Source organism: Parasteatoda tepidariorum, chromosome 5 (assembly GCF_982258835.1).
Source record: "Parasteatoda tepidariorum strain Cologne lab strain chromosome 5, Ptep-v5.0, whole genome shotgun sequence".
NCBI classification, from domain to species: domain Eukaryota; kingdom Metazoa; phylum Arthropoda; class Arachnida; order Araneae; family Theridiidae; genus Parasteatoda; species Parasteatoda tepidariorum.
In genome coordinates this window covers 70,816,830-70,842,076 of record NC_141759.1, presented here as the reverse complement: position 1 = coordinate 70,842,076, position 25,247 = coordinate 70,816,830, and the positions used below count along the sequence as shown (strand labels likewise).

Genomic DNA, 25,247 nt, shown 5'->3' with positions numbered 1-25,247 from the left:
CTTAAATTATTCCTTAAAGTTAAATAAATAACAAGAAGTTTTGAAGCCAAAAGTAAATTTCATGTTATTTATCTATACAATAGAATTTCGTATAAGCCTCAAAGATTAAAATAATATTTTTATAAATTTTAATTACTATTTCTTTTTAATAGTGTTGTTCCTACTGAGTTACATGATGGTTTTATTAATTTTTTAGTATGAAAATGTGGTTGCTAAAAATAAAAGAAAACATGCTAAAACATTTTCTATTAAAAAAGGAAGACAAAAATGAGAATCAGAACAGAGTATAAAAAAAATGAAAAATTAAGGTGATACTTCAAAGTCATGAAAGGGACCTGCTTTCTAACAATGGCAACCACTTTCTCTTAAGGATATATTAAGAACAAATATTCATTCAAACAAATTACTTGAAACTAATGAACATGGTATGAAAGATAATTTCATTTTTAAATCTTTAATCAAACAACATTCCAATTTAAATCATAAAAATGAAGCATTCAAAACAGAAAATTCTATTGCACAAGCAAATATCGCATTAAAAGAAAGCCTATAATACAATTAGAAAGAAAAATACTTTTTTATTACAAACAATTAAAATAAACATAAACTTCAATGGGCTTACTTGACTAGAGTCAGAAGGACGGGTTTTCCACAATTGCATTATGGGTGGCAATATAGTCTCCCCAAGTTCACAAAGCTGTAAGCGATGGTCATTATTTAAACTTCGGCAAAACAACATTAAACATTTAAGAAGATTCTCATGGTGCCCACACGCTCGTTCAGACCTAGCAAGTAAAATTCACAATATTTTAAAAATAGTCTACAAAATAAAAGATTAACACTCATGCAAACCCTTAGGCTCTTAACAGTTTTCGACACAGGTTTTTATTATGCCGAACTTTTGATGAGACCCGTTTGATGAAACAGTTTAAAACTGACAGAAGTCAAAAATATTTACAATACTTATTTTACACGATACCCAGATATCCTCAACAGACTAATAAAAAATACAAACAGTAAATACAGTATACTAGAGTATATTCATCATCTTCATCAATGTGTCGACAGCCCAGGATAGGCCTCAGCCTTCTCAAGAAGTATTTTTCAGGTTAACCTTTTTCCTACTAGCGTTTTCCAGTTCTTAAGATCAAAAGGTCTTCTTCTAGGCCATCTATCCATCTCAAATTCAGTATGCCTCTTTTTTGCAAACTAATTGGTCTGGCATTGAAAACTCTCTTTGTGGTATGGTTCATTATATGAGTGATAAAGCTCTAAATTTGTTCTTCTAAGCCTCAAACCATTTTTTTTAAATTACTCCAAAAAATACTTCTCAAGACCTTTTTCTCAAAGGTACCCAAGATAACTTCATCCGTACAAGATATGGTCCAGGTTTCACAAGCACATGCTAAAATTGATCTTAAAAGAGATTCATATAATGAAACTTTTGTTTTTCTATGAATTACATTGGATTTATGTATTTTCAAATACCATTAAAACATCTATAACTACACTAGAGTATATTAGCAACAATATATTGCAAAATTTATTAAAAAGAACTATAAATAAACGTAATTACCTTACAGCTTCAAATACTGAAGAGAAGAACCTAAAAAGCTTGGAAAAGTTAGAAATCCCTATATTTAACTTTGTATTTAATAAATGGAATAAAACTTGTGTGAGAGACGTCCTATCCCATCCTGATGGGGGATTTTTTATAACTTTGCAATAAATCCATATGGCATCTATAAAAATAAAAACAGAACATTAAAAAATATTAAAATTGCAGAGAAGTAAAAAAAACTACAAAATTAATTTCCTTAAATTCTCAAATTCATAACTTAATGAAAGTTATATTATTCTAATTCATATTCTTGACTTATAAAGTTGTATAAAGTTTATGGTTTAGAATACAAAGATCTATAAAGCATATTAAATTTTTAATGAGAATCTCCTGATAAATTATTTATAATAAACACTTTTAATATCTTCAAGTAAAGAAATCAATTTCCAAAGTAACATTTTTAAAGACTTTAAATATCAAGCAAGATTAGATACATACAAAAAAAACTAGTATGATTTTTTATTATAGTTTTCATAATTATTCTCCTATTAAAAATGCTTTTTGTTCCATATTTAGATATTTAATTACTTCTACACTTTTGCCTAACCTTGTATCTATTTATTAATTACCTAAGCCCATGCTTCTAATACAATGCTTTTGTACTTTAATATTATTGTTAGTATTTTGATAGATTTAAGTAAGAATATTCTAGAAAAAATTAATTTTAAATATTTCTAAGGGGCCATTCAAATATTATGTAAGCATTTAAGAAGGGGAGCTTTTTGACTTGCTTATTTTTGCTGACAAGGAGAGAGGACATGGGGGAGCAATCCTTACATAAGATATTAAAATCTCTTTATTTTCAAAAAAAATTTAAATTAGAAAAATTTTCAAATTTAGAATTAAATTTAGGATAAGAAAGAATTGGAAAAATATTTCTCCAAAGAGCTTTGACCACAAAATTTCAATTATCACTTTTTGAACAGCTGTATTAACCCCCATCGTAAAAGTCCATCAATTCTCAATCTTTTTTTTTTTCTTTTTTTTTAGATATTTTTAGGTGATTTCCTATTTTGTAATATTTTTAACTACATGCAACACAAAATGTTATTACTTTGGGGAAAAAATGACATTTTGGTACAGGCTGGAGCAGAAATTTCATTTTGGAGCAATTCGAGCTGCTGCTCCAAACCCTGCTGGAACAATAATTTAAACAATATAAAGGATATAAATATTAAGAGCACATATGGTAAAACACAGCAGTTAATTTGTTAAGAGGCTGGTAAAGTTTTTTTTATAAATAAAGTTGCCATTTTAATTAGTATAAAAAAATTATACAGTTAAACTTTTTTTACCCACCACCTCTAGGACAATAGCAAAATGTTTATGGAAGAAAAACAATGTAGGTATATGAGTGTAAAAAATATTCACAATTTCAATGCATAAAATCATACCATCAAAAGTTGTAGCGGGAATTTGTTGACACATAAAAGGATCAGTCAAAATATACTTTAATAACATGTTTGAATATTCTAACCCAAAAGAAACTTTAGTAAAGTGTTCTTGAAAGATTGACAACATGTGGTCCATTATAGGTTGAGCCATATCATACTGCTTATCTGTAATAAAAACCAAAAAGATTGGGCAATCAATATATAAAGATTGTGAATTGTACAGAAAGATTATGAATTGTACAGGTAGAAAACAAACCTTACAAAACTAACATGAAAATAGTGCCATAAAATTAAGCAAGTAAATTCTAAACAAATATTATCAAAACAAAGAAATTGTTTCAGTAGATAAATATCAAATCATTTCAGATAATTAAAAAAAATATTTTATTTTTCCTAAATATTTCTAAAAGAATTTTTTTTTTTTTTTTGTACTGAACAGGTGAAATATTTGTATCATTAAGGGAGAAAAGCAATAGAGAAAAGCAATAGAGAAATAAATAGTTTTAATTAGTTTAATTAATAATTAGAATGAAAAATTCTAAGAAATTAGTGATTAGTTAGTTTTATGTCCCAAGAAAAAATACAGTTTTATATTTGTAATGAGATATAATTAATATATTTTTTCAAAAACTATCATATTAAGATAAAAGAGAGAACATGACATTAATTGAAAGATAGATCATCCAAGAGATGAATCAATGAAAGAAAACAAATAAATTTAGTTATAAAAATACATATTAAGCCAAAAAAGACAAATATTAAACAGAAATTTTTTTGTTATAATAGGATTTTTGCATATCAAAAGTCAGTCTTAACAGTTTAAAAGATTAGCCTTAAATATGCTAATTAAATTGTATTAATTAATAATTAAATTACAAAATCACGCACAAAAAGTTCTTGTCAATAAACATCTCTTTTAATTTTAACATATTTGGATATTTAACTATCAGAGTAAAAAAAGAAACTCCAATCTGAAAAAAGTGGTTCCATTATTTTTGCCTGGAAAACTGTTGAAAATGTGGGCCCCTTATTGTTAATTTCACTTTTTAAATATTTTGCCATATATCAAAGCATTTTAAGCTGATTATAAAACTTTTTATTCACAATTTTAAAACTTCCTTTAGCCAAAGATATCAATATAAAAAATTATTATTAATAATTATTTAATACTTTTTTCAATTATGGTAAAAAAAAATTTGACATATAGATCATAAAAATTTTTACATCATTGAAAATTATGTAGTTTTTTGTAATTTTAATGTAAATGCAATTTTAAATTATGTAAATACAAAATTTAAACAAAATCTGTCAAATAGTTTCTGAGAAACAAAACTTAAAAAATATTGCTTTTTTGAAAATATATAAGGGTTTTGGCAGCCTTGGACAAAACAAAATAGATTAACTGAATCTTCACATGGTTTGTTACAAAATACCCTGGAATTTCTATAAAGAAATATATATTACAAACATAAAATATTTTAAATTTGTTATATTAATGTTCATGAAATACAATTATAATAATAACATAAAAATTAGATTGTAATGTAATAGTATAGTAAAATATTACAAATTCTTCCATTTTTCAATATTTAATCAACTTAAACTCAAGAACTGAACGGCATTTTTTAAGTTCTAAGCACCCCCTTTTCTTTATTAATCATTCAGTTCACCACTCCCTAAGTATGGTCTGATCAACAATATTCAAAAAAATGACTTGCACATTATCATAACTAGTTAGGTAAAAAAAGCAATCATTTTATAAATGATTAAAAAAATTTTAAATATTTTGATAAAATTAATTACAATATTTGTTTATTTATTCAATAAAAAATAAAAGAAAGAGTAAAAACTTCCTCATAATATCACATAAATTGCATATTGTTTGCAACAAATAAACACAAATAAAACTTTAGTTGTACTTACTTGAGTGTAATGCTCTAATGAAAGTACGAAACAAGCTCAAACACTTTCCTTTTTCTTTGTTTATATTATTTCGCACAGCATCAGATAGAGAGCTGGAGTTCTCTCTTTCTTGCAGTTGTCTGCATTCCTATAAAGATATCATTGTTTTCAAATTCTAAAGTTTTACACAGAGACTAGCAATTTTTAAACAAATACTGCAATAAAATACAGAATAAGGATGCATTAACAGTTGCATCATTATTTAAAAGCTCATTAAGACATCCCAACTTAACTTATTAAAATAATATGATAAACATTCTAATCCATAACATATTTACAAATTTTCAAAATGACCAATTTTATGCACAGCTATAAACATACCACAAATTTTTCTACCATGGGACACAGCTATATGCAAATATTTTGCATTTCACGTAAAATGATTTTTTTAGACATGCCAAAGCCTTATTTAATTCAGCATTAACTTTTACCTCCAAGATAGACCAAACCAAAAAATACGTTGGATCCAAGTCTGGTAAAAAAGATAGTTATTATTGTGCTCAACGGAAATTAGAAAATAAGATCTTGCTTCACTCTTGAATGCTTTTACCTCTGTGTGTTAAAGCTGAACCTTATTGGATGATCTATTTTTTGGTTTTTAAAGAACTTTGTAACTAAAGAAACACAATTTCTTTCAAAATTAGTTGCAATATGTTTTGATAAAAATATTTCATTTAACATATTCATATCTTCATTGCAATATGTTTTAATAAAAATATTTCAATATTTCATTTCTTGTCACCCTGTAAATAGATTATAGAAGGAATATTTCTGTATCTGGACCCGTTGGCATTAACTACAATTGCTGTGGCATCAAAGGGCTTTTAAACTCGTAAAAAGAATTCTGTACTGCTTTGGAGATAACTACGAATTATTCTTTTTTAGTTGGACTCATATCGTAATTATTTTTTTTTTTTAGTTTCTAGCGAGCCAACATCCGGAATTCACCAAAATTTGGTGATTACTTTAGCATAGCTACTGATACAAAAATCCTCCCATTATCGGTAGCCCAGCTAAAACTTACTTGTTCTAGGTATGACTTAATTTTATGAAATACTATCTTCCAAGTAATAAGAATGGAACCATGATGGGGTTGATTAGGAGCATTTCTTTTCAAGGTGGAACTTCTAGTTAAATATTGTGTGTATGCAGCTTGTGTTAAATAATTTTTCAGGGCATCAACTTGTTTCTAAAATGAAAAAGAATAAAATAATCTATTGATAGCACTAATATAAAGACATAAAAATGAATTACGGTTTACATGCAAAATATATTTGCAAAAAATAACAAAACAAAACATTGACCACTCTCTCTTTAGCAAAACCCTGTTACACGGAATACACCTAATTAACTGGGTTTCTGCCTTGCCACTTTCATCAAAAACATGGGAAAAAAGAATAACCAAAACAACACAGTAACAGTGAGGTTTATGCATGGTTCATGCTAAGGGCCAGCTGAACTGTACATAAATCAAAACTCAGATGCGTATGATGATGCAACCATTGCTTCAATGATAAATACCACGCAAAATAGAAATGGGGAATATCAAACGGGTAACACATAAAATAAAAATGATGATATGTTAAAGACGATTGGGGAAAAAAAACAGTATTAGAAACACAAACATTTTCCAATGAGCATAAACACTGAAGAAGATTCTATTTTAAACTGTCACATAATTTACATAATAACAACACAACTTAACAAAAAGTAAACCATTATGATTACATCTGATTAAAAAATATGTGCAAATTCTAAGTCATGGCTTACAAACACACAGAATGATGCAGTATTCGATAACCCTGTTCAGTAGTGCGGCAGACCGCATGCTCACCCAAACAGGTTAAGTTAAAACCTAAAATAAAACCCAAAATGAATTTAATTTTGGATAGTAAAGTTTGTTTATAGGTGCAACTGGTAGAGTCTATTAATGAAACTGCGCACATTAAAGTAAAAATATGGCTAAAAGGAACAAATCGCACAAACCAAAAAAGATAACATACCTATCTAAATTAATTAGGTTCCTAACTACAGATAAGAACTTTCTTTCATATTTAACAGGATCAGAAATCTGAATCTGTCCCAACAAATATGTTTATTTTAAACAAACAAAAAAAACAGTTTTATTTCTCATTTTGTAATTAATTCCTGTGTTAATTAAATAACATATTTAAGGTTAACTCCCAGAATGCGAAATTTGTAAATGAAATTTTAATATTTTTATTAAAAAAGTATTTTAGGGTACAAATTTCTTATTTTGTTTATTGTATAACACAAATAAGGAAGATAATACCAAGGGAAAAGAAAAATTCCTTTTAATTTGTAAACTTTAAAATATAGGTGAGTACAATATCAATAATTAATTTAGTATTTTAATGTTCCATTGTAATTCAATATTTAAATAAATCAAGTACAAAATCTAAATCTATCGATCAAATTTAGTAAAAGTTAGAATTACAGCAGCTACTAGAATTTAGAGCTATAACACTTAATTCAGTCAATCATTCTGTGCCTTTTTTATGCTTTGGTTAAATGGATATCTGGGGGAAAGACTAAAACTCCTAGACTTAGCAAAATTTATCTTCCTCACATAAAGACAAGTTTTTTTTGGTTTAAATCTATAATAAATTTTTAATTTAAAAAAATAAGATACAGATATATTTAAAAAAAACTGGAAAAGTCATGATAAAAAGTGGCAAAAAGCAGTGTTTTACTTACTTTACGATCTGTTGCTTTACCATTTATCAGCTGCTGAAGACAATCTCGCAACTTTACTTCAATAAAATCTCCCATGCTGAGAAATCTGTAAGATTCTAACTTTATAAAAAACTGCAATAAAAAATAGTAATCAAAAAAGACAAACTAATATCAAGACAGAAAATTTTAAACTAATGTAAACTAAGTCATCAAGATAAAAGCACTTTTTTTAAAATTTGAGATAATAGGTATAATTAGCATTATAATGTGATTTGCACAAATAATAGGTAATTTCTTTTAATTGCTACCTAGGGGTAAGATACTTATCTCAAAAGCCAGGAAGTTTGCAGGTTATTTGTGGGATTTACAATTTTAGGAGGAATTCTACATTGGTATTAGAAGGCAATTATCACCAGCACCTGCTCCAAACATAAACTGTACTGTCAAGACTTGAATTGTTTTGATATACATCCAGTAGATTTGCACACTTTCTACATCATAGACTATTCAAGCTTAATGTATTTTATCTACACTATTATATTACATTACTTATATCCCAAATATAGATTTCTCATATAAAGGTTAACACATGGGTGCCACTCTAAAAAAATTTCAAGACTGAACTTATTATTTTACCAATTAATTAGGTCTAGCGTTGTTTACCAGAATTTTTCTAAATTTATAGCTCACTGATTTCAAAATATACCTGTATAACGGCTCATATACCATAATCAACTCGGAATTTTTTAATTTATGTAATTAAAAAAAACTCCTTTTTTTTTACAGCAAGCAAAAATAAATATAAAAAATAATTAAATAAAAAAATTAAAAATAAATAATAAAAAAATATTTAAATAAATACAAATGGGAAAATTATATTAATTAATTAAATTTAGTCTACTGATTTTTTTCTCAAAACTGATTTCAGTCCCCAGGACTAAAGAGTTGCAACCATGGGTTAACATTAAAAAATCAATAAAAAATACTTTAAATTAATGAATTTAAAATTTTACTTTTTAAAAACATTTAATCATTTATTTATAGTTTAAAACCCTATTATTCAACAGAGCTTAAACTAATTTTTTTATCAATGATTATGCCTATATTAGAAATTTTTAAAACCCCATAACATGTTTAATGATGATAAATATTTTAAAAATTATTTTACTAAAGTATTATAGAAATTAAAAAATATATATATTTCAATGAGCTTTAAAAATAAAAAAATTTGATAAACTGTATAAAAAGCATATATATTTATATTAATATTTCTTTTTTTAAAGTTTCGATACACTTTTACAATTTGATCAGTCAAGTTGCTTTTTTTTTTCACTACCCTTTTGAAAATGACTATAGTCAAACTGAATAACAGTGGTGTAAGATATTCTTTTTTTAAATTTAAAGTTCATTTCATATAAATCAATGAAGAATGAAAATTCAATTTTTCCAAACATATTTTCAGTAAGAAATTTTCAATTGTAATAAAAAAATTAAGAAAAGATTACAGTATTGGTACATGCACCAGTATTGGTACATGTACTGAGTTTTGTCCTTAACCGGATAGTAAAATAGAAAAGCTATTACATTACACATTTCTTAAAATTTTTAGCAAATACAAAAATTCTTTGGTGCCTTCGTGATTGAAACTTTCACGAAAAGATACTAATATGAAAATATCCCCTAAATAAGAAATATATTTAAACCTCTACAGTTATGAGGAAATAGATATTTCTGTTTTATTACCTCTGTTCATGAAATCAATAGCATCCAAAGGGTTTTAGAAGTAAAAATAAAAAATACATTGTGGTTTGACCAGGGTAATTGAGAGTCACATACTACAAGTTGGTCTCATTCAGTGGTGTTTTAGAATTACTCCATGTCACTGCCCTGAAGTCTCTAAAAGTTGGCGCATATTCTGATGCTGACACAAAAATCTTCCCGTAAGAAACGGAAAAGATGCCTTCGTGATGGTGAAACTTTCACATTGGCACCTGTGCACACCAATTACAATCGATAAGATGCCCAAAATAATTTTAAAATTACAAAAACTTTTTAAAAAAATAAAGAGGTTTTGCCTGGAGATAAAGTCATACCCGTCTATTATATCTGTATCTGTGATGGGCTTTTTTTAGTTTCTGGCGTGTCACAGACACGACAGAGTTAGATGATTATTTTGGCTAAGGTACTGAACCGGGGAAACCACCATATCGTGATCTGTCGCGCCAACTACAATCGCAAAGGTGCCAAATAGATTTTAAACTTGCAAAATTACATGTTTTTTAAAAAAAACATGTAGATGTTTGCAACAGGATGGCTACGAGTTATACATTTCGAGTTGGTCCCTTTCTGTTGTTTTTTTTAGTTTCTAGCAGGCCACTGGCCGGAAGTTGCCAAGACTTGGAGATTATTCTGCCACAGATCACGATACGGAAATCTCCTGATACTGATACGAAAGTATACATACCACAAATAGTTTCAATATTTTAAAAAAAAAAAATTTAGCAAATCAATAAATAGGGAATAAGAGATTTAAAAAGAGAGTTTTTTAGTTTCTCGCAGGCCACTGCCCAGAAGTTGCCAAGACTTGGAGATTATTCTGCCACAGATCACAATACGGAAATCTCCTGATACTGATACGAAAGTATACATACCACAAATAGTTTCAATATTTTTTTTAAAAAAATTTAGCAAATCAATAAATAGGGAATAAGAGATTTAAAAACAGATATATGAATAGCAAAAGCTATTACAATGCATTATGTAGATAAACTGATTTTACTTTTAGAACAGGAAGTTTTTTATGGAGAGCCTAAAGGTTTAATTCAAATCAATCCTGAATTTAAAACATGACGCAATTAATTTTCTTAATAAGTAAGAAGACAATTTATCAAGTGTTTTTAATAGAAATATATTGAATGGATAAAAGAAAAATCGTACATCTAAATGACAGTATTAAAGAACTTCAGTTTTAAGCAAAACTAGCTTGACAAGTAAGATACTAATACGAATAAAAAACTTAATAAAAGACAATGTTAACTTACAGATTCCACCTCTATGATAATTTGGAAACAAATGTGTTTGACGGCATGGCAATTTATATAAAGTTTTCAATAAAAAACAATTCTAATTTCAAAACAAAAATATTTTTTTAAATGAACAACAGGCTCCCGCCTGAACAAATAATTTGGATTCATTTGTTTATATTTTTCTCTTATTTCGTTGCCATCTTTCAAAATGCAATTCTAAACAGTGAGAAACCGAAACAAGAACTGAACCTCGTCCCATCCTCTCTTTCCGTATCGAAAAAAAAAATTATAAAAAGACAAACAATTTCCTTATCATATTTTATGAATCTATGACGCACTCAAATAATGCATTCACTTTTTTGTACCGTTGTTTAAAACCAGTTGGAGATTTCATCATAAAACCTTAACCTCCGAAAAGTAATTAAAATTTTCAAAGAGGGCGCTAATCATAATAGCATGCTTTTTATAGGAAATTTAGACTTTATTGAGTTTTGATGAGCCGCTTTGAAGCTATAATATAATTTTAAAGCAGTGTTGTACCGGTATTGTGGCATAAAAGTTTCTTGTTTGAAATTTTAGTATCAATCTTGCTTAAGGAAATACTATGGCATCTTTGTTAAAAGCAGTGCGTGTTGGTTCATCTGGACTTTTTGGACGTTTAAAGCATAAAAGTAATTTTATTCTTATATTACTAGAATTGAATTTTTTCATTACATATTCAGTTTCTTTGAAATTGAATGTGTATCTTATCCACTATATTCTAGCTTATTATTGGTGTAACAGTAGTCAATTTTCTTTATTCTGCATATATGTTTGTGTAATAATGTAAATTTTCTCGTAATACTTGAACATTGCGGTAAATTTATCCCTTTATTTATAACATTTATACATATGCAATTAAGCATGTGCAAAAATAATGCCATACATATGATTTTATGTATGGGCTGAAGTATTAGCATCTTAAGACATAAAAATGTTTACGTCTTAAAAAATATTTTAATTCTAATATTGTGATATATTGCTTTAGTATACTTTGAAATTCTCTCTTAATCATTTAAAACTCAGCAAAAAAATTTTTAAATAAACTTCTTATTGGATATGATGAAGTCTATGCTAAATAGGCAAATATTATTGTTTTAATTGACTTCGAAAAATAGGAACAGTTGCATAAGTATTATAAATATATAAACAAAAAGTTTTCTATGAGAGTTATACCAGTGATCTGCATTATTTCTTAAATGCAGAGAAAATGCTCAAGTGACAATGTTTAATGTTCAGAAAATCTTTAGGGTCTCTTTCAAAAAATTTAAATAAATTTTATAATTTGATTTTATTTTAAACTCTTCTGTCATTTTTGGATTAAGTAAATTTTTGATTTAATTGATTAAAAAACTCTTCTTGATTAATTTAGATTGATTCAAACACTCTTAAAAAGTCAAGAGCCTTGTGATGCTGGAATAGAGTAGAAATAGCCACAACCTCTTAATCATCAAGCACCTTATTTTCAGCCGAACCTTGTGGTTGTCTTCAATGTTGGTTAAATCCATCTAAGAAAAAATTAGTTTTTCTATTTCTTGTCTTCATACCTTGTAAAAAATGTGGGAAGATTTCTGTATGGTGATCTGTGGCAGAATATCACCAAGTCTTGGCAACTTCCGGGTGGCGGCCCGAGAGAAATTTAAAAAAACATCACAAAAAAGGACCAACTCTAAAGGTATAACTAATAACCACCCCCGGGCAAAAGTCTACATGTTTTTTTAAAAAAAAACAATTGCAAGTTTAAAGTCTATTTAGCTCCTTGGCGATAGCTGTTAGCGCCACAGATCACGATACAGAAATGTCCCCAATAATGTGTATACATGCACTGTTAATAACAGTGCATCTATACACATTATCATTTACATTGCAGTCTGTTATGTAAATGATTTTTTCTAAATTATCTAGACATATTAGTTTTTATTGTAAAAGTTTATTTATTTTTTCTTTTTACTATAAAAATTTCTTTTAACTTTATAAGCTTATAATAAAGAGATCAATTAGCAATCTGATACTAAAGTTGTAATTTTTGCTCAAGTATGTATGTATTAAAATTTTTCTAGAATTAATTTTTATGTCAAATGATCTAATTTATATGGACAATAATGATAAAAACTATTTCATCTTTTATTGAAGAAGTCACTTTTTTAGTATGAATTACTGAATTAGAGTGTATATTTTTTAATCTCATTTTTTTCTATTATATTATCTTGTAGGCGTTTTAAGTAGAGTAGGGGTTTTCGAAAAAAATGTTTTCTGGAATGCTCATCATTGAATCCTACCATGTAGATTCTCAAAATTATGTAAAGCATTTTCAAAAAGAAACAAGGATTATGTAAAATAGATTTACATTAGGAGATGTATTAATTTTATTTATTTTTTAATAAGACTAAAATTGAGTTATAAATAAATCTGTCGGGGGCACTTTATTTTGTCACTTATTAATTTAATTCTTATTTCATAATGAATCGATAGAAAATCTAGTTTTCTGGAAAACTTTATATTTTTTCATTTGAAGTCTTCGTAGTACTGAATCAAAAGCAGTGCTTAGAGATAGGCTAACTAGACAACCGTCCAGGGCTGCCAAAAATTCAGGACTAGTTAATAGTTATTACAAGTTTTTAGTCATGTTGAGTAAATTTCTTTAAAGCTTTATAAATTACACTCTTAGTTCTTTCCCAATAGAAAAGGCTTTTAATCTTATAATAAGTTAATTAATTACTTTAAAAAAATTAACTCAGTGGCGCGACAGCCCACTAAGTTTAGTTTATTTTTAGTTAGTTTATTTTTTTTCTTTTTTGTATAAGTTTATTAAAAGTTGAGTAAGCATAAAAAGAATGTGGAGTAGTGTATAAAGATTCTTTGAACATACTAAATATAAATAATATTTATGATTACTAATATGTTCTGGATTTTTTGAAAATTACAATTCTATGTCCTAATTTGTGGCTTAAATTTACTTTTAGAGCTACCAGAGCAGTGGGATGATTCTATTAAAGAACCTGTGTTAGATGGAATTACATTTTATGTGAAATATCTTGGGAGTACGTTAGTGGATGAGCCTAATGATCAGCAAGCAACAGCCGATGCTATCAAATCAGTTATTACAATGGTATAAAAAAATTATAATAAATTTCATGTATTTAGACTGTATATTTTATTTAAAAAATTTTATGGACCAAAATTAAAAAATTTTACCATTAAAAATTTTATTGATTGTTTTTATCAGGAACATAGTTACCTTTGTGATAAATGGCACAGCCCTTAAAATACTTTCTAGTTTACAAGATATTTCATTACGTGTCATATTTCCAAGGATAGAAGGATTTTGTATGTTTGTTCTGTAACACTCGAGAGTCTAGTTACGGTACTGATTTGTATATAGTTAAACTTATGCACCTCAATTTATTTGCAATAAATGATACATAAACAATTGCCATTAAAAATGTAAAATTAAAAAGTATAACTTGTGTCACATTTCAACTCTATTAATTCAAGCAGAAATAAAAGATTAGTCATGTACCTAGCCAGAGCCTCAAAGTATTACTTGCCCTGAAGTGATGACTATAGCTGGAGATAGAAAGTCCTTTTGGCTGAATATCCGAAGATAAACAGTTGTAGAGAAAGGAGTGTTGGGTTTTATTAATTCAAATTATGATTAGTGAAGATTAATTAGTTGTTCATTTTTATCTGTTTATTATGATTTCGTATAATAATGCTTGTGTATTGGCTAAAATTAGCTACAAATTATGTTCATTTAAAACGTGGTTATAGTAAAAGGCAAAAACTGTAGTCATCCACATCATTAAACACCACACAATTTCTGTATCTGTTATGAAATTTTCTATTTAAAATACCAGGACCAATTATAGAATGTTTTCTGAAATCTGTTAATAAAATGAAAAATATAGTTTTTTGTTTTGCAAACTAGATTTTTTTTTATGTTGCTTAGTAGCCTTTTACAGATTATTATTATTTATTTATTTATTTATTTTTGTAATTTATGTTATGTTAGTGGCCCATCCAGCAAATTGTTTTGGATGGAGTATTGAAATTGCTAGTTTTAATGTCTAAATTTTCAATATAGAATAATTTAAGTAGAAAACTTAAACAGTGAACAGCTTTTAACTAAAATTACAGAATAACTTTTATAAATTAATATGAAACAAATGAGTAGATCAGTTTTGAATATATCTAGTACTTTTTTTTAATCAAAATTTGAATTTTTATCTTCATCTTGCTTAAATATCTTAACCCTTTTAACTTTTGTCCTTTTTTTTTTCTTTTATCAGCTTTATACCTTTTTTTTTTTCTAAAGCTTATTGCATTTTCTAATGTAATTGGAAATAATGCTCTTTTGTTTAAAAAAAAAATTTGCTACTGCTCTTTCTGTTCTGTACTGCTGCACTTCTTAATTGATACTACTAATACCACTTGATACATGAGGATTTAAGTAAAAAGCTTTGTAAACATTAACAATTTTTTTTCTTTTTTTATTACTGAAAGTTTGAAGAAAATTTTTATATGTATTTATTTTTACTTTATCACATTTCTTATAATCATGAGCATCTTCTTGGGAATCAAATTTCTTTTCTGATCAATTAGCAAATGATTTCAAACTTAAATTTCATTTTTCAGAATGGTTTTAACACCCCAAAACCCCATCTTGGCATGGTACTAAGTCATGTTAATAAAATTTGTTGTGTGGTCAATTCTTTCATGAATATATTTTTAGTTTTAAATTTTAATTTAATCTTATTTAATTTCTTTTTGCTGTTCATCTATTTCTAATAAATAATTTTAAAAAAAAACTTGCTATAAATTGTAATGTAGTAATTAAATCTGATAATTTTGACTCTTTCAAAGCAACAAATATAACAAAAAAAATTGAACAAAAGTATCATTAATTAATAAATTTGCTTTATATTAAATAGTCTGCTTAATTCTTTAAAGTAGTAACAAAGTAATTTCATATCTTTTTTTTTTTTTTTTTTTTTTTAATCTCTAGCCTGAAGGGCATACACACTATACCTCCTATAAATTCATACTATTCTTCTGATAGTCTTAAGAAAAATTTTCCAACTAATTGCTATGAAGACTTAATTTTATAGGCCTTGTGTCGATTATTTTTAAAGATATAAATTTTACTTAGCAATTTCTGTTATTTGTTTAAGTTTCTCAGGTTATTTGTGGAACAAATAGTTTAACAAACTTTTAAATTATTTTAAACAGCTGTAAAATAAATAAGAATTTTTTTTTTAATTTGCTTTTACGTGCTAATTCACGGGATATGAAATGATTATGCTGTTCTGTAATAATTATATTTTTTTGCAGTAGATTTCATTATATTTTAAAAATTATGGGATTCCATAAACGTTAATATTTAATAAATAATTTTTACTACAACTATAATTTTGCAGTCTTTCTTGTATACTATTTTTTTGTAATGAAAAAGTATGCATGGAAAAACTTTTATTTATTGATTTTTTTCCATTTTAAGGCTAAATCCAATGCTAAGAAATTACCAAGAGTTGCTCTTATGGTGAATCCAAAAGGAATTCTAACAAGAGATCTTAGTACTGGTGAAAAGCATTTAGATTTTTCAATTTATAGGTTTGTATAGTACAGAACTACTTTTATCTACATTTTATTGTTGTTTTTTTAATTTATTTAAAAATATTTTTTGTTGTATTCTTGACATACCTTATATAAAAACATTTTATTAAATTTATCTTAACATTATAGCTTTTTATTTTTCAATTGATTGGAAAATTTATCGCAAACTAATTCAAACAGGTGATTTTTATTTTTTTACTAAAACTTAATTCAAAATTCATTTATTGCAAGCACTTAAGAACACTTTCTCTTTGGTTGCTATAGTAAAGTGAAATTTGAAAAAATTCTCTAAGTAGACGAAAGCATCATTGCAGAGAATATTTTCTTTAATTTCTTTAAAAAAAATCTGTATGCTGTATAAAAAAAATACTTGCTTACAATTATGACTTTCAAATATGTATAGAATTTCCTCTGTATATTTTTTAAAAATAATTGCAAAATATTCATATGAATTTATGTATATAATTGTGGGACCCAGTGTAAAAACGAAGTTAGGCCAATTTTTGAAGAAGAAAAATTTTTTTTTTAACTTAGGGCATAGCAGCTGCTTCAATTTGAGCAAGAACTAGGTCAAAATATAAAGTCAGTCCTCTCCTGTGTACAGGGTTCGTGATTTTTTCTAAAAAAATCAAAAAAATCGGATTATTTTGATTTAAATCGGATTTTTTTTATTTAAATCAGATTTAATAAAATTCAGATTTTTTTTATTTTTATTTAAATACACTATAAGAGCTTTAATTTATGATCAAAAAAACTTTATAAATGTTTAATCAAAATTAAATTAATATTAAAACTATATTATAACAATATTTTAGAAGCTCTAACTTACTAAAATAATTTTTCATTATAATGCATAGCGACCATTTTGATACAAAGGCATGATTGAAATTAAAAGACAAGATAAAATAGATAATTTAAAGAATACTACTTTAACTAATAACACAAAGTTTCAATTAGCACAGCATAATTTTAATTTAAAATTGTGATCTCTTTTTTTTCTCATGATTTATAAAATTGCAAAATAAATGCAACAGAATGTGTTTATAAATGTTGTTATTCATCAAAAAATAAATACTCAATCTATATATTTTTATGTTGAAATATTCATTTTTAATCCTTTATCAAAATATATAAGTTAAGCTAAAAAACATTTTTAAAAAAATCTATGTATCATTGGAATTTTTTTTCACAAAAGAAAATCTGATAATTTCAAAGATACCGTAAGCATATTATGAGAAGAAAAATAAAAACCAGTTAATAACCCTACTGCTTCAAATAGACTTTGATAGGGAAGAATGACACTATATCAGGAAAAAAATATGTGAACTCAGCTTTTTTTTTTTTTTTTTTTTTTTTTTTTTCTACTTTTGGAATATTAAGGTAATTTCTTTTTAATATAACCTCAAGCTTTAGAAATATAGAAATTTCCATCAATAAACTATAATGTAGATTTGAATTTCATGCTTTTTTAATCAAAAGGTAGAATTTTAATTAACATTTGCTTTTTGAAAAAAAAAAGCATGTTTATTTACTTTCTACAGCTATGCAAGTCTATATTAAGACAGTATTAAATATTTACTTTAATCTGTACTTTCAATGTTAAGAATCAAAAGATTTTTAAACATGTAATTTTAAATGTGTTTAACACACTCCAAGAAAGAAAGTAATTTCGTTAACTAAAATTAATTAATGCAGCAATTTATTTAAAATAAATTTTAAAACTAAGAAAAGAAAATAATAAAAGTATCAATAATTTAAAGCACTGTTTTTCAACTTTTAAAATCAATATAATATATATATAAAAATCAGTTGATTTAAATCAATGATTTTTTAAAAAAAATCATTTGATTTTAATCATGATTTAAATCAAGCTGATTTAAATCAACGAACCCTGCCTGTGTACCACAAAATAATAATTATATTGCCCCCAAATTTAGTTGAAAATGTTCGTTTTTGTGGGGTAGGTTAAACAAGTATGTACTAATTTAACACAATTAAAATTGGTAATATTACAAAATCAACATGTTTAACATGATGTTGATTGAAAATATTAATGATCTTAATCATCAGAAAGATAAACAAGAAATGAAACCAAATAATTTAATTAAATAGATTTTAGGAATTAATTACAAAAATAGGTTTCTGAAATATATTTTATCTTAGATACCTTTTAATAACTGCATTTCTTATCTTTTTGTTCTTAGGACAGATATCAGCACAATTGCAACTTTGACCAAATAATTAACAATAAACAAATAAAATTAAGAAAAAATATATTATTAAATTTTATTTCATGACTTTTCAGGGTTTTGATATTAATGCCTTAACCACTGAGCATTAAGATTCATGGTTTCTTGGTTTACCAAAAGAAACAAGCCATCCTCACTTTCTTTTATGAAAATGAGAACATAGGTATATGCCCTTATGCTGAACAAGTTTCCTCATTATCTTGAATGATTCGTAGTATCCAAAACCCTTTGTCTTTCCATTACTTATTTCCCCATTCTTTTTCTCCAGCCAATCTCCTCCATGTTGTCTTAGTTTTCCGACAAAGCAATCTTTTAATTTGACCTTGATAACTATGATAAAAAAAATTTGTGCAAGTACAGGTAGTGAAACTTTTATTTGGCATTGATAGCCTGTTCAAATATGTTAGAAATTGCTTGGTGAGGAGAACATTTGATTAAGTTGGAGTGCTTGTTAGGTATAGTAGGGTGGCTAAAAATGTGTGCTGAACTTCATAAATCTATTGTTTTTTTTATTTCATGTGCTTCTCACCAAAATTTTGCAAATCTGAGTGTGCCTTGTTTTTTGCACCAAGCCCCTTAATAGCTTAAAACTAATTAATTTTTTGAACTCTATGTTTAAATACAAAAATCTATTTAATGCATAGTTAAGAATAATATGTATTAACTTTCAAATTTTTCTGATGGTTGTTTTTATATTATCTTTATTTTATCAAATTCTATATTTTTGCTTTACATATTTTAGGATCTCCTTTTGTTCTGCAGATGCAAATTATGATAGAGTTGTAGCATTTATAGGAACAAATAAAAATGAAACTTTAGAGTGCCATGCATTTTTGTGTTCTAAGCGCAAAGTTGCACAGGCTGCAGCATTAACAATATCACAAGCTTTCAATATAGCATATGAACTGTGGGAACTTTCCAAAGAAGAAAAATCTAGTCAGAATGAGGATGTAAGTGTGCTTACTTTAGTTATAACTGACACAATCTTCTGGTACAATTATATTGCTGTAATGTAAGTTATAACAATAGGATATTATATCAAAAACGAAATATATGATAAAAACAAATCTGCAAATATATATATACTAGAGGGCTCTGCCCCCTGCTCTCTACAGCTCGCCAACCCTGCTCTCTACAGCTAGGTTAATATTTGCTTTCTCTCTTTACATTCAACTGCTTAAAAAATTTTCTGGTAACTGTTTCAATATCTTGGCATTCATAAGCCAGGAAAATAACAATTTGCCTTTATATAGCATTTAACTTTACTTTAATTTAACATTTCTGCCTAAGATGTTTATAATCCGCAGAAAACAACAGGATCTCTTGAAATAACTCAGGTAAATCTCTGTAGTTTATATTATTAATCAAGAAGACTGGAAAATGACAACATAAAAACCTGCTCACCTTGAAAAAATTTTTGAAATAGGTTTTGAACCATAATGTTAGTTCTTTATTCCTGCAGCAAGACATGTTCAGATAAGATGCTATTCTAATCAATCTATTAACATAAGATTTTGATTGCTGGCACTATCTATTTTGATAATAAATCACTAAATAAAAGTAGCCAGGAAAATGGCAGATTTTCTTGTGGCAAACAAATTATTGACGGGGGAAGAAAAAAAAATTTAACGAAGTTTTTGTGAATATTATCTGCATATATTATTCTAGAAATGCTTACAGCAGTTGAGATGGAAAAAAAATTGGATATTTAAAAATTTATGGGAAGTTTTGAAGCTAGTTATCATTGGAAATATTGTTTGTGACATACCAGGAAAATGACATTTTGAAATTCAATTAAATTTTTTAAATATGCAAAACAGTCAATCCTATTACAAGGTCATTTTAAAATACTAACAGAAATGCTATTTATTAAAAAAAGTTGTTTTAGTAGTATAGTATTAGATCTTGGAGACTGTAAATTGTCATATTTCGTGAGAATCACCCATATATATATAGTATATATGTATCTTAGCCTATAATATGGATCAGTGTTTTCTTCTAATCAAATTCATACCTAGATCAATTAAATTAACTTTCATCAAAAGAATTACGCTGAAAAAATTTCCTCAAATTTTTTTTATTTAGTTTTTTACATAGCACAGTTTCTTCTTATTAAAAATTCTGTTATATATATATTCAGTAATAATTCAGTAGTTAATGAACTATCATTGGGAAGAACTAGAGTTCGATCTCCAGTGGCATCTTGAAGCCCCTTCCAGCTTCATATGTATGAGTACTTGCTTCTCTGGGAAGTAAAGATGGCCTGTGCACAATGCTGACCACATTACCACAATTATGCTGTTGGTCACAAAATTATGGAGCCTTAATCTACATGACCTTCTACCTGGTCCACAAAGCGCTGTTGTGAGAATGCTTTACTTTATTTTTAAAAAAATTATGATTATATATTTTTACGACTGAGTAGTATTTTTGGGATATTTAAAAAGTATTGTAAGCTGATTTAATTTTTTGGCAGAATTTGATATTTGTAATAAAATGGCAGTTTTTTTTCTTTTTTAACAGGAAAGGATTAACATGAAAGTGGATGATAATATAAAATTATGCAGTAACAATAACAGTAATAATGGAAATTCCTGTTCAGAAGATCAAGGAGCTCTAATAGACCTTAGTATGGATGGTCATACTGCATCTCAAACAATGAAAAAATGGGTAATACACTCATTTCAATATTAACTTCAACCATCATATTAAGTGACATGTTTTAACTGATTATCAAGTTATTTTTAACTGTATAATTTTTTTTTTAATTTACAGTCATACACCCTTGTGCAAATTAATTGAAACAAACTCAATAAATTCAGAAAACTGAGAGAAAATGCTATTTTATTTAAATTTATACAAACTGAAAAATTTTTAGTTCATAATATGATCTCCACGACACTTTATTAACATTTGGACACGATTTGGCATGGATTCCACTAATTTTTTACAGTCATTTATAATATTTGTGTCCTTGTACCACACATGAATTAACGCCGTGATTAGCTTCTCCATAGTTGTACAGTCCAGATTTAATAGGCGGTTCTTGCATATGGCCCAGAGATTCTCATTTGGGTTGATATCCGGAGATTTCCCTTTCCATTCCAATGTCCCAATTTGATTCTCAGACATGAATTTCTTGACAATTTTGGACATATGGCAAGGAGCTAAACCCTGTTGAAAAATCCCTGTTCCATCATGGTATCGTTTCTTCAACTCTAGAGCAACTTTTTTACCCAGAATAGTAATGTACTGCTCAGAACGCATCATACCGTCAATAGGCTGCAAAGGTCCAACCCCATTGTAACCGAAACAACCCCGAAACATCTTCTTTAAAAAACACGAGAAAAAAACATTCTTTCCATTAATTTGCACAAGGGTGTATATCCTAGTATTTTCTTATTACTTTATAGGATGCAAAAAAAAAATTTTTTTTAAATTCTCAACTCTCTTTAAAATATTCGATTGATGATTTATTAAACTTTTGATGCAAAACAATTAAAGTTATGTTGAACATACTACTGCTCTTAAAATCTTACTTATTTGAAAGGTTTCTGTTAACCAAAGTTCATTTCTCAAAACATTCCTTGTGTTAAAAGATTAAGCTATAAATTGTTTTGTATAACATAAAAAGTATATTGTGTATACTGCAGATTCTCAATTATTTGTTATCAACAGTAAGTAAAAAATTTGTGTGTTTAAAACTTAATTTTGGACAATTTTTTCTGAAGGAAAAAATATTTTTTTAAGGCAATCACTTTAATGTTTACAGCTGAGGATGAAGTGATTGCTTAGAGCTCAAGGGAGCCAATCTTCCAAACTACAATAAATTTCCATCTTGCAAAAAAATCACTAATTTTTTAATCCATAAAAATGTTCAGTAGTGATACTCTTTTCTCAACTGGAATATTAGGACGTCAACTGGATATGGCAACTTATATACGTCAACTGGAATACTAGCTTTAATGATTTAATTTTTTCAAATCATTCACTAATCAATTTTTTCATTTTTTTTTTTTTTTTTCAGTATAGTTTTTTGCCATAAATTTTTAAAAAAAATCTAAAGCCTGGACAAAAAAATCTTATTTTTGTATACATTTTAAAATTGAATAAAGGGAAAAGCTTTTAACTATCTTAGCATATATTTCCCACATCTGTAATCATTGAGGCTATTAAAATGTGATTTCCTTATCCAAATCTTTTAAAAAAAAAAAAAAAAAGGGTAAAATTTGCATTTTAAATTTTTGAAAATATCAAAATTGATCTTTGAGTTTAGAGAGTTCTAATCTAATACTTCAGTTTTTTTGTAGGATTTCTCTGCTTCTTTTTATAATGCATCTTGTAAAAATGCTCTTTCTTTAACTTTACTTTTTGAAATAAAAACATGTCTTTTAAATATTGCAATTTAATGTAACAGGAAAAAGTTGTGAGCTAGTTGGTAAGAAAAGAATGCTACATCAGTCAGTGAAGACATTCTATAATTAGAAAAGTTAAATTTGCGTCATTTTTTATACATTGTACTAAAACTACTCTTTGCTGCTTTACTTGTTTGCTGAAAAAGGCAATTATACATTAACCACTCCAGTGTTATGGAATATTTGTTAACAAAAAGACTCGTATGCACAGACATTCTTGAGTTGTCATATATTTGTATGCAGACTTTCGATTTTATAATATTTATTTTAGATTTAAAAGATTATGGAGAGCTCTTATTTTTGTTATTTTATTAACTATATTTTTTTCATTTTTAGGGGTTTGAAAATGATCAAAATTTAGATGACAGCTTTTCAAAGTAAGTAAATTTATACTTTTCTCTTTTTAAATATCTAATCGTGGATTTATTTTCAAGCTAAGGAACTTTATAAAAATGAAAATTACTTCAAATTTTATTCATTCCTATACTAATATTTTTTAGATTAGCTCATTCAAGAAAGCATCCTATGTTTGGATATGCGTTGAAAGCGGAAGAGCTTGAAAGTATCCAGCAGTTTGTTAATAATCAAAGACAAGTTTCTGAGAAAGAGTGTTTCTTTGATGATCAATTTGATGAATATCTTTTATTGTAATCAAGTTCAATATTATTTTGATGATGAATTGAAGTTTTTGTATTGTTTTTAAAACAAAAAAGATATTTTAAAAAAAATTGGCTGGAACTTCAAAGTGGAAAAATTGTTTTTTGGGTTATTATATTATTTTGACTTGGGCTTTCATGTTTGTTCCAAGTATATGAGATTCAATGTTATGCAATGTCTGCTACGAAACTGTATGATAGTGTTTATGTTTTCACTTAACTGATCTTTTAAATAGACATTTTTCCAAGTTTTCTTTTTAATGTTTTACCAGAAATTAATATAAATTAACTATTTTTAATGTTATGCATTTTTTATCTTATTAATTTGTTCTAATCTACTTTTTTTTTTACTTCATTGTTTTTAAAGTCTACATTTGCATTATGTATGTTACTCAAAAAAGTATTGGTATTCATTTTAAATTTGCAACAACTATATGAAATCTATTTTCTCAGAATAGGTGGCTCAGTATGTTGCAACCTAAATGTCTTTTTAAAAAATAAATTTTATATTAAAAAAACAAATATTTTTAAGAGTAAAATGTATTTGCACAAGATTAGCTTTTATATTTTGGATAAGCATCTTTTCAAAGCTTAAAGTTATATGATTGAAATTGTCATATTACATTGAACATATGTATACTGTATATTGAGTAGCGTATCTAAGTCATTCTTTTAACTGTTGAAAACTTTTGCCAAAATATCTAACTTGTTGAATCTCACTGTAATTTAATTTTTCGCTTAGCATTTGTGTGAATATCTGTTAGTTTTTTTGTTAAATAATATTTACACCTTTTGTACTATATGCTTGTTCTTTTGAAAATTCTATACCTGTTGAATGTGTTTTCAAGTATTCATGTACACTTGTACATATCTTTGCTCATAATGAAAACCTGTTTACAACATATTGCTGTACCAATAAATTTTATAGTGCAATTTCTTAATCTTTGTGTGTGTATTTTTTTTTTTTTTAATAAACTTATTTATTGCATCTATTATTAAGAAATAAATAACTAGTATTTCTAAATTTCTTACTGAATTTCAGAAATATAATTTGCATTTGTTATTTTAATATAAATAAGAAGTACATACTGACCAATTTTCACTATCTCATCAAGTATGAGACAGTGATGAACCACTGTTTTTATCATGAAAAGGTGATAGCAAAATTAATAAATTTTGGGCCCAGTAAAAGCAAAATAATGTGTAGTGAAAATGTACACGACTTGTTTGATAGTTTTGGCGTGAATTTTTAAAATTAAAGTAAGAACTATAAGTTGTCACCAACACCATATCGTAAATGTATTTTTTAAATTTTTTTAGAATTTAAAAATTTAACTATATTAGGGAAATGCATCCTCAATTAACTGCATAAGTAATTTGAAGGCCAAAGAATTAATTTAAGTATAAGTAGAAGCACAGCAAATAAAAAAGTTTGTTCTGATTTTTTTTTGGGGGGGGGGGGGATTTTATATTTTAGTGCGAATATAATTCCGATAGTCTAACAGATTATTTTTAGTAACTGAGTCTTTTTTATAATTAAAAAACACCCAAAATATATTTTTGTTTGTAATTAAA

General features: G+C 26.6%; 2 protein-coding genes across 4 annotated transcripts in view; one reads left to right on the top strand and one right to left on the bottom strand.

Moving 5' to 3' along the window:
* Positions 1-11,064, bottom strand: part of LOC107442312 (serine-protein kinase ATM) — a 108,279-nt gene extending 97,215 nt beyond the window's left edge. For 2 of the 3 annotated variants that reach the window (XM_043051168.3, XM_043051170.3), the window contains exons 1-7: positions 10,716-11,064; positions 7,696-7,780; positions 6,002-6,166; positions 4,939-5,065; positions 3,016-3,180; positions 1,577-1,742; positions 623-785 (exon numbers count right to left, since the gene is read on the bottom strand). In XM_043051168.3, coding sequence (XP_042907102.2) covers positions 623-785; positions 1,577-1,742; positions 3,016-3,180; positions 4,939-5,065; positions 6,002-6,166; positions 7,696-7,770 — 861 coding nt within the window. In that variant the 5' untranslated portion in view covers positions 7,771-7,780; positions 10,716-11,064. Of the gene's footprint in view, positions 1-622; positions 786-1,576; positions 1,743-3,015; positions 3,181-4,938; positions 5,066-6,001; positions 6,167-7,695; positions 7,807-10,715 lie in introns of all 3 variants that reach the window. The other variant, XM_043051169.3, reaches the window with a different exon arrangement.
* Positions 11,065-11,229: 165 nt separating this feature from the next.
* On the top strand, positions 11,230-24,613 carry LOC107442317 (low density lipoprotein receptor adapter protein 1). Its single transcript, XM_016055852.4, has 7 exons — positions 11,230-11,371; positions 13,703-13,848; positions 16,237-16,349; positions 19,344-19,551; positions 21,125-21,271; positions 23,353-23,393; positions 23,517-24,613. Exons 1-7 carry the CDS (start codon positions 11,305-11,307, stop codon positions 23,665-23,667), a joined length of 873 nt encoding a protein of 290 aa, XP_015911338.1. The 5' UTR covers positions 11,230-11,304; the 3' UTR covers positions 23,668-24,613.
* Positions 24,614-25,247: the final 634 nt, after the last annotated feature.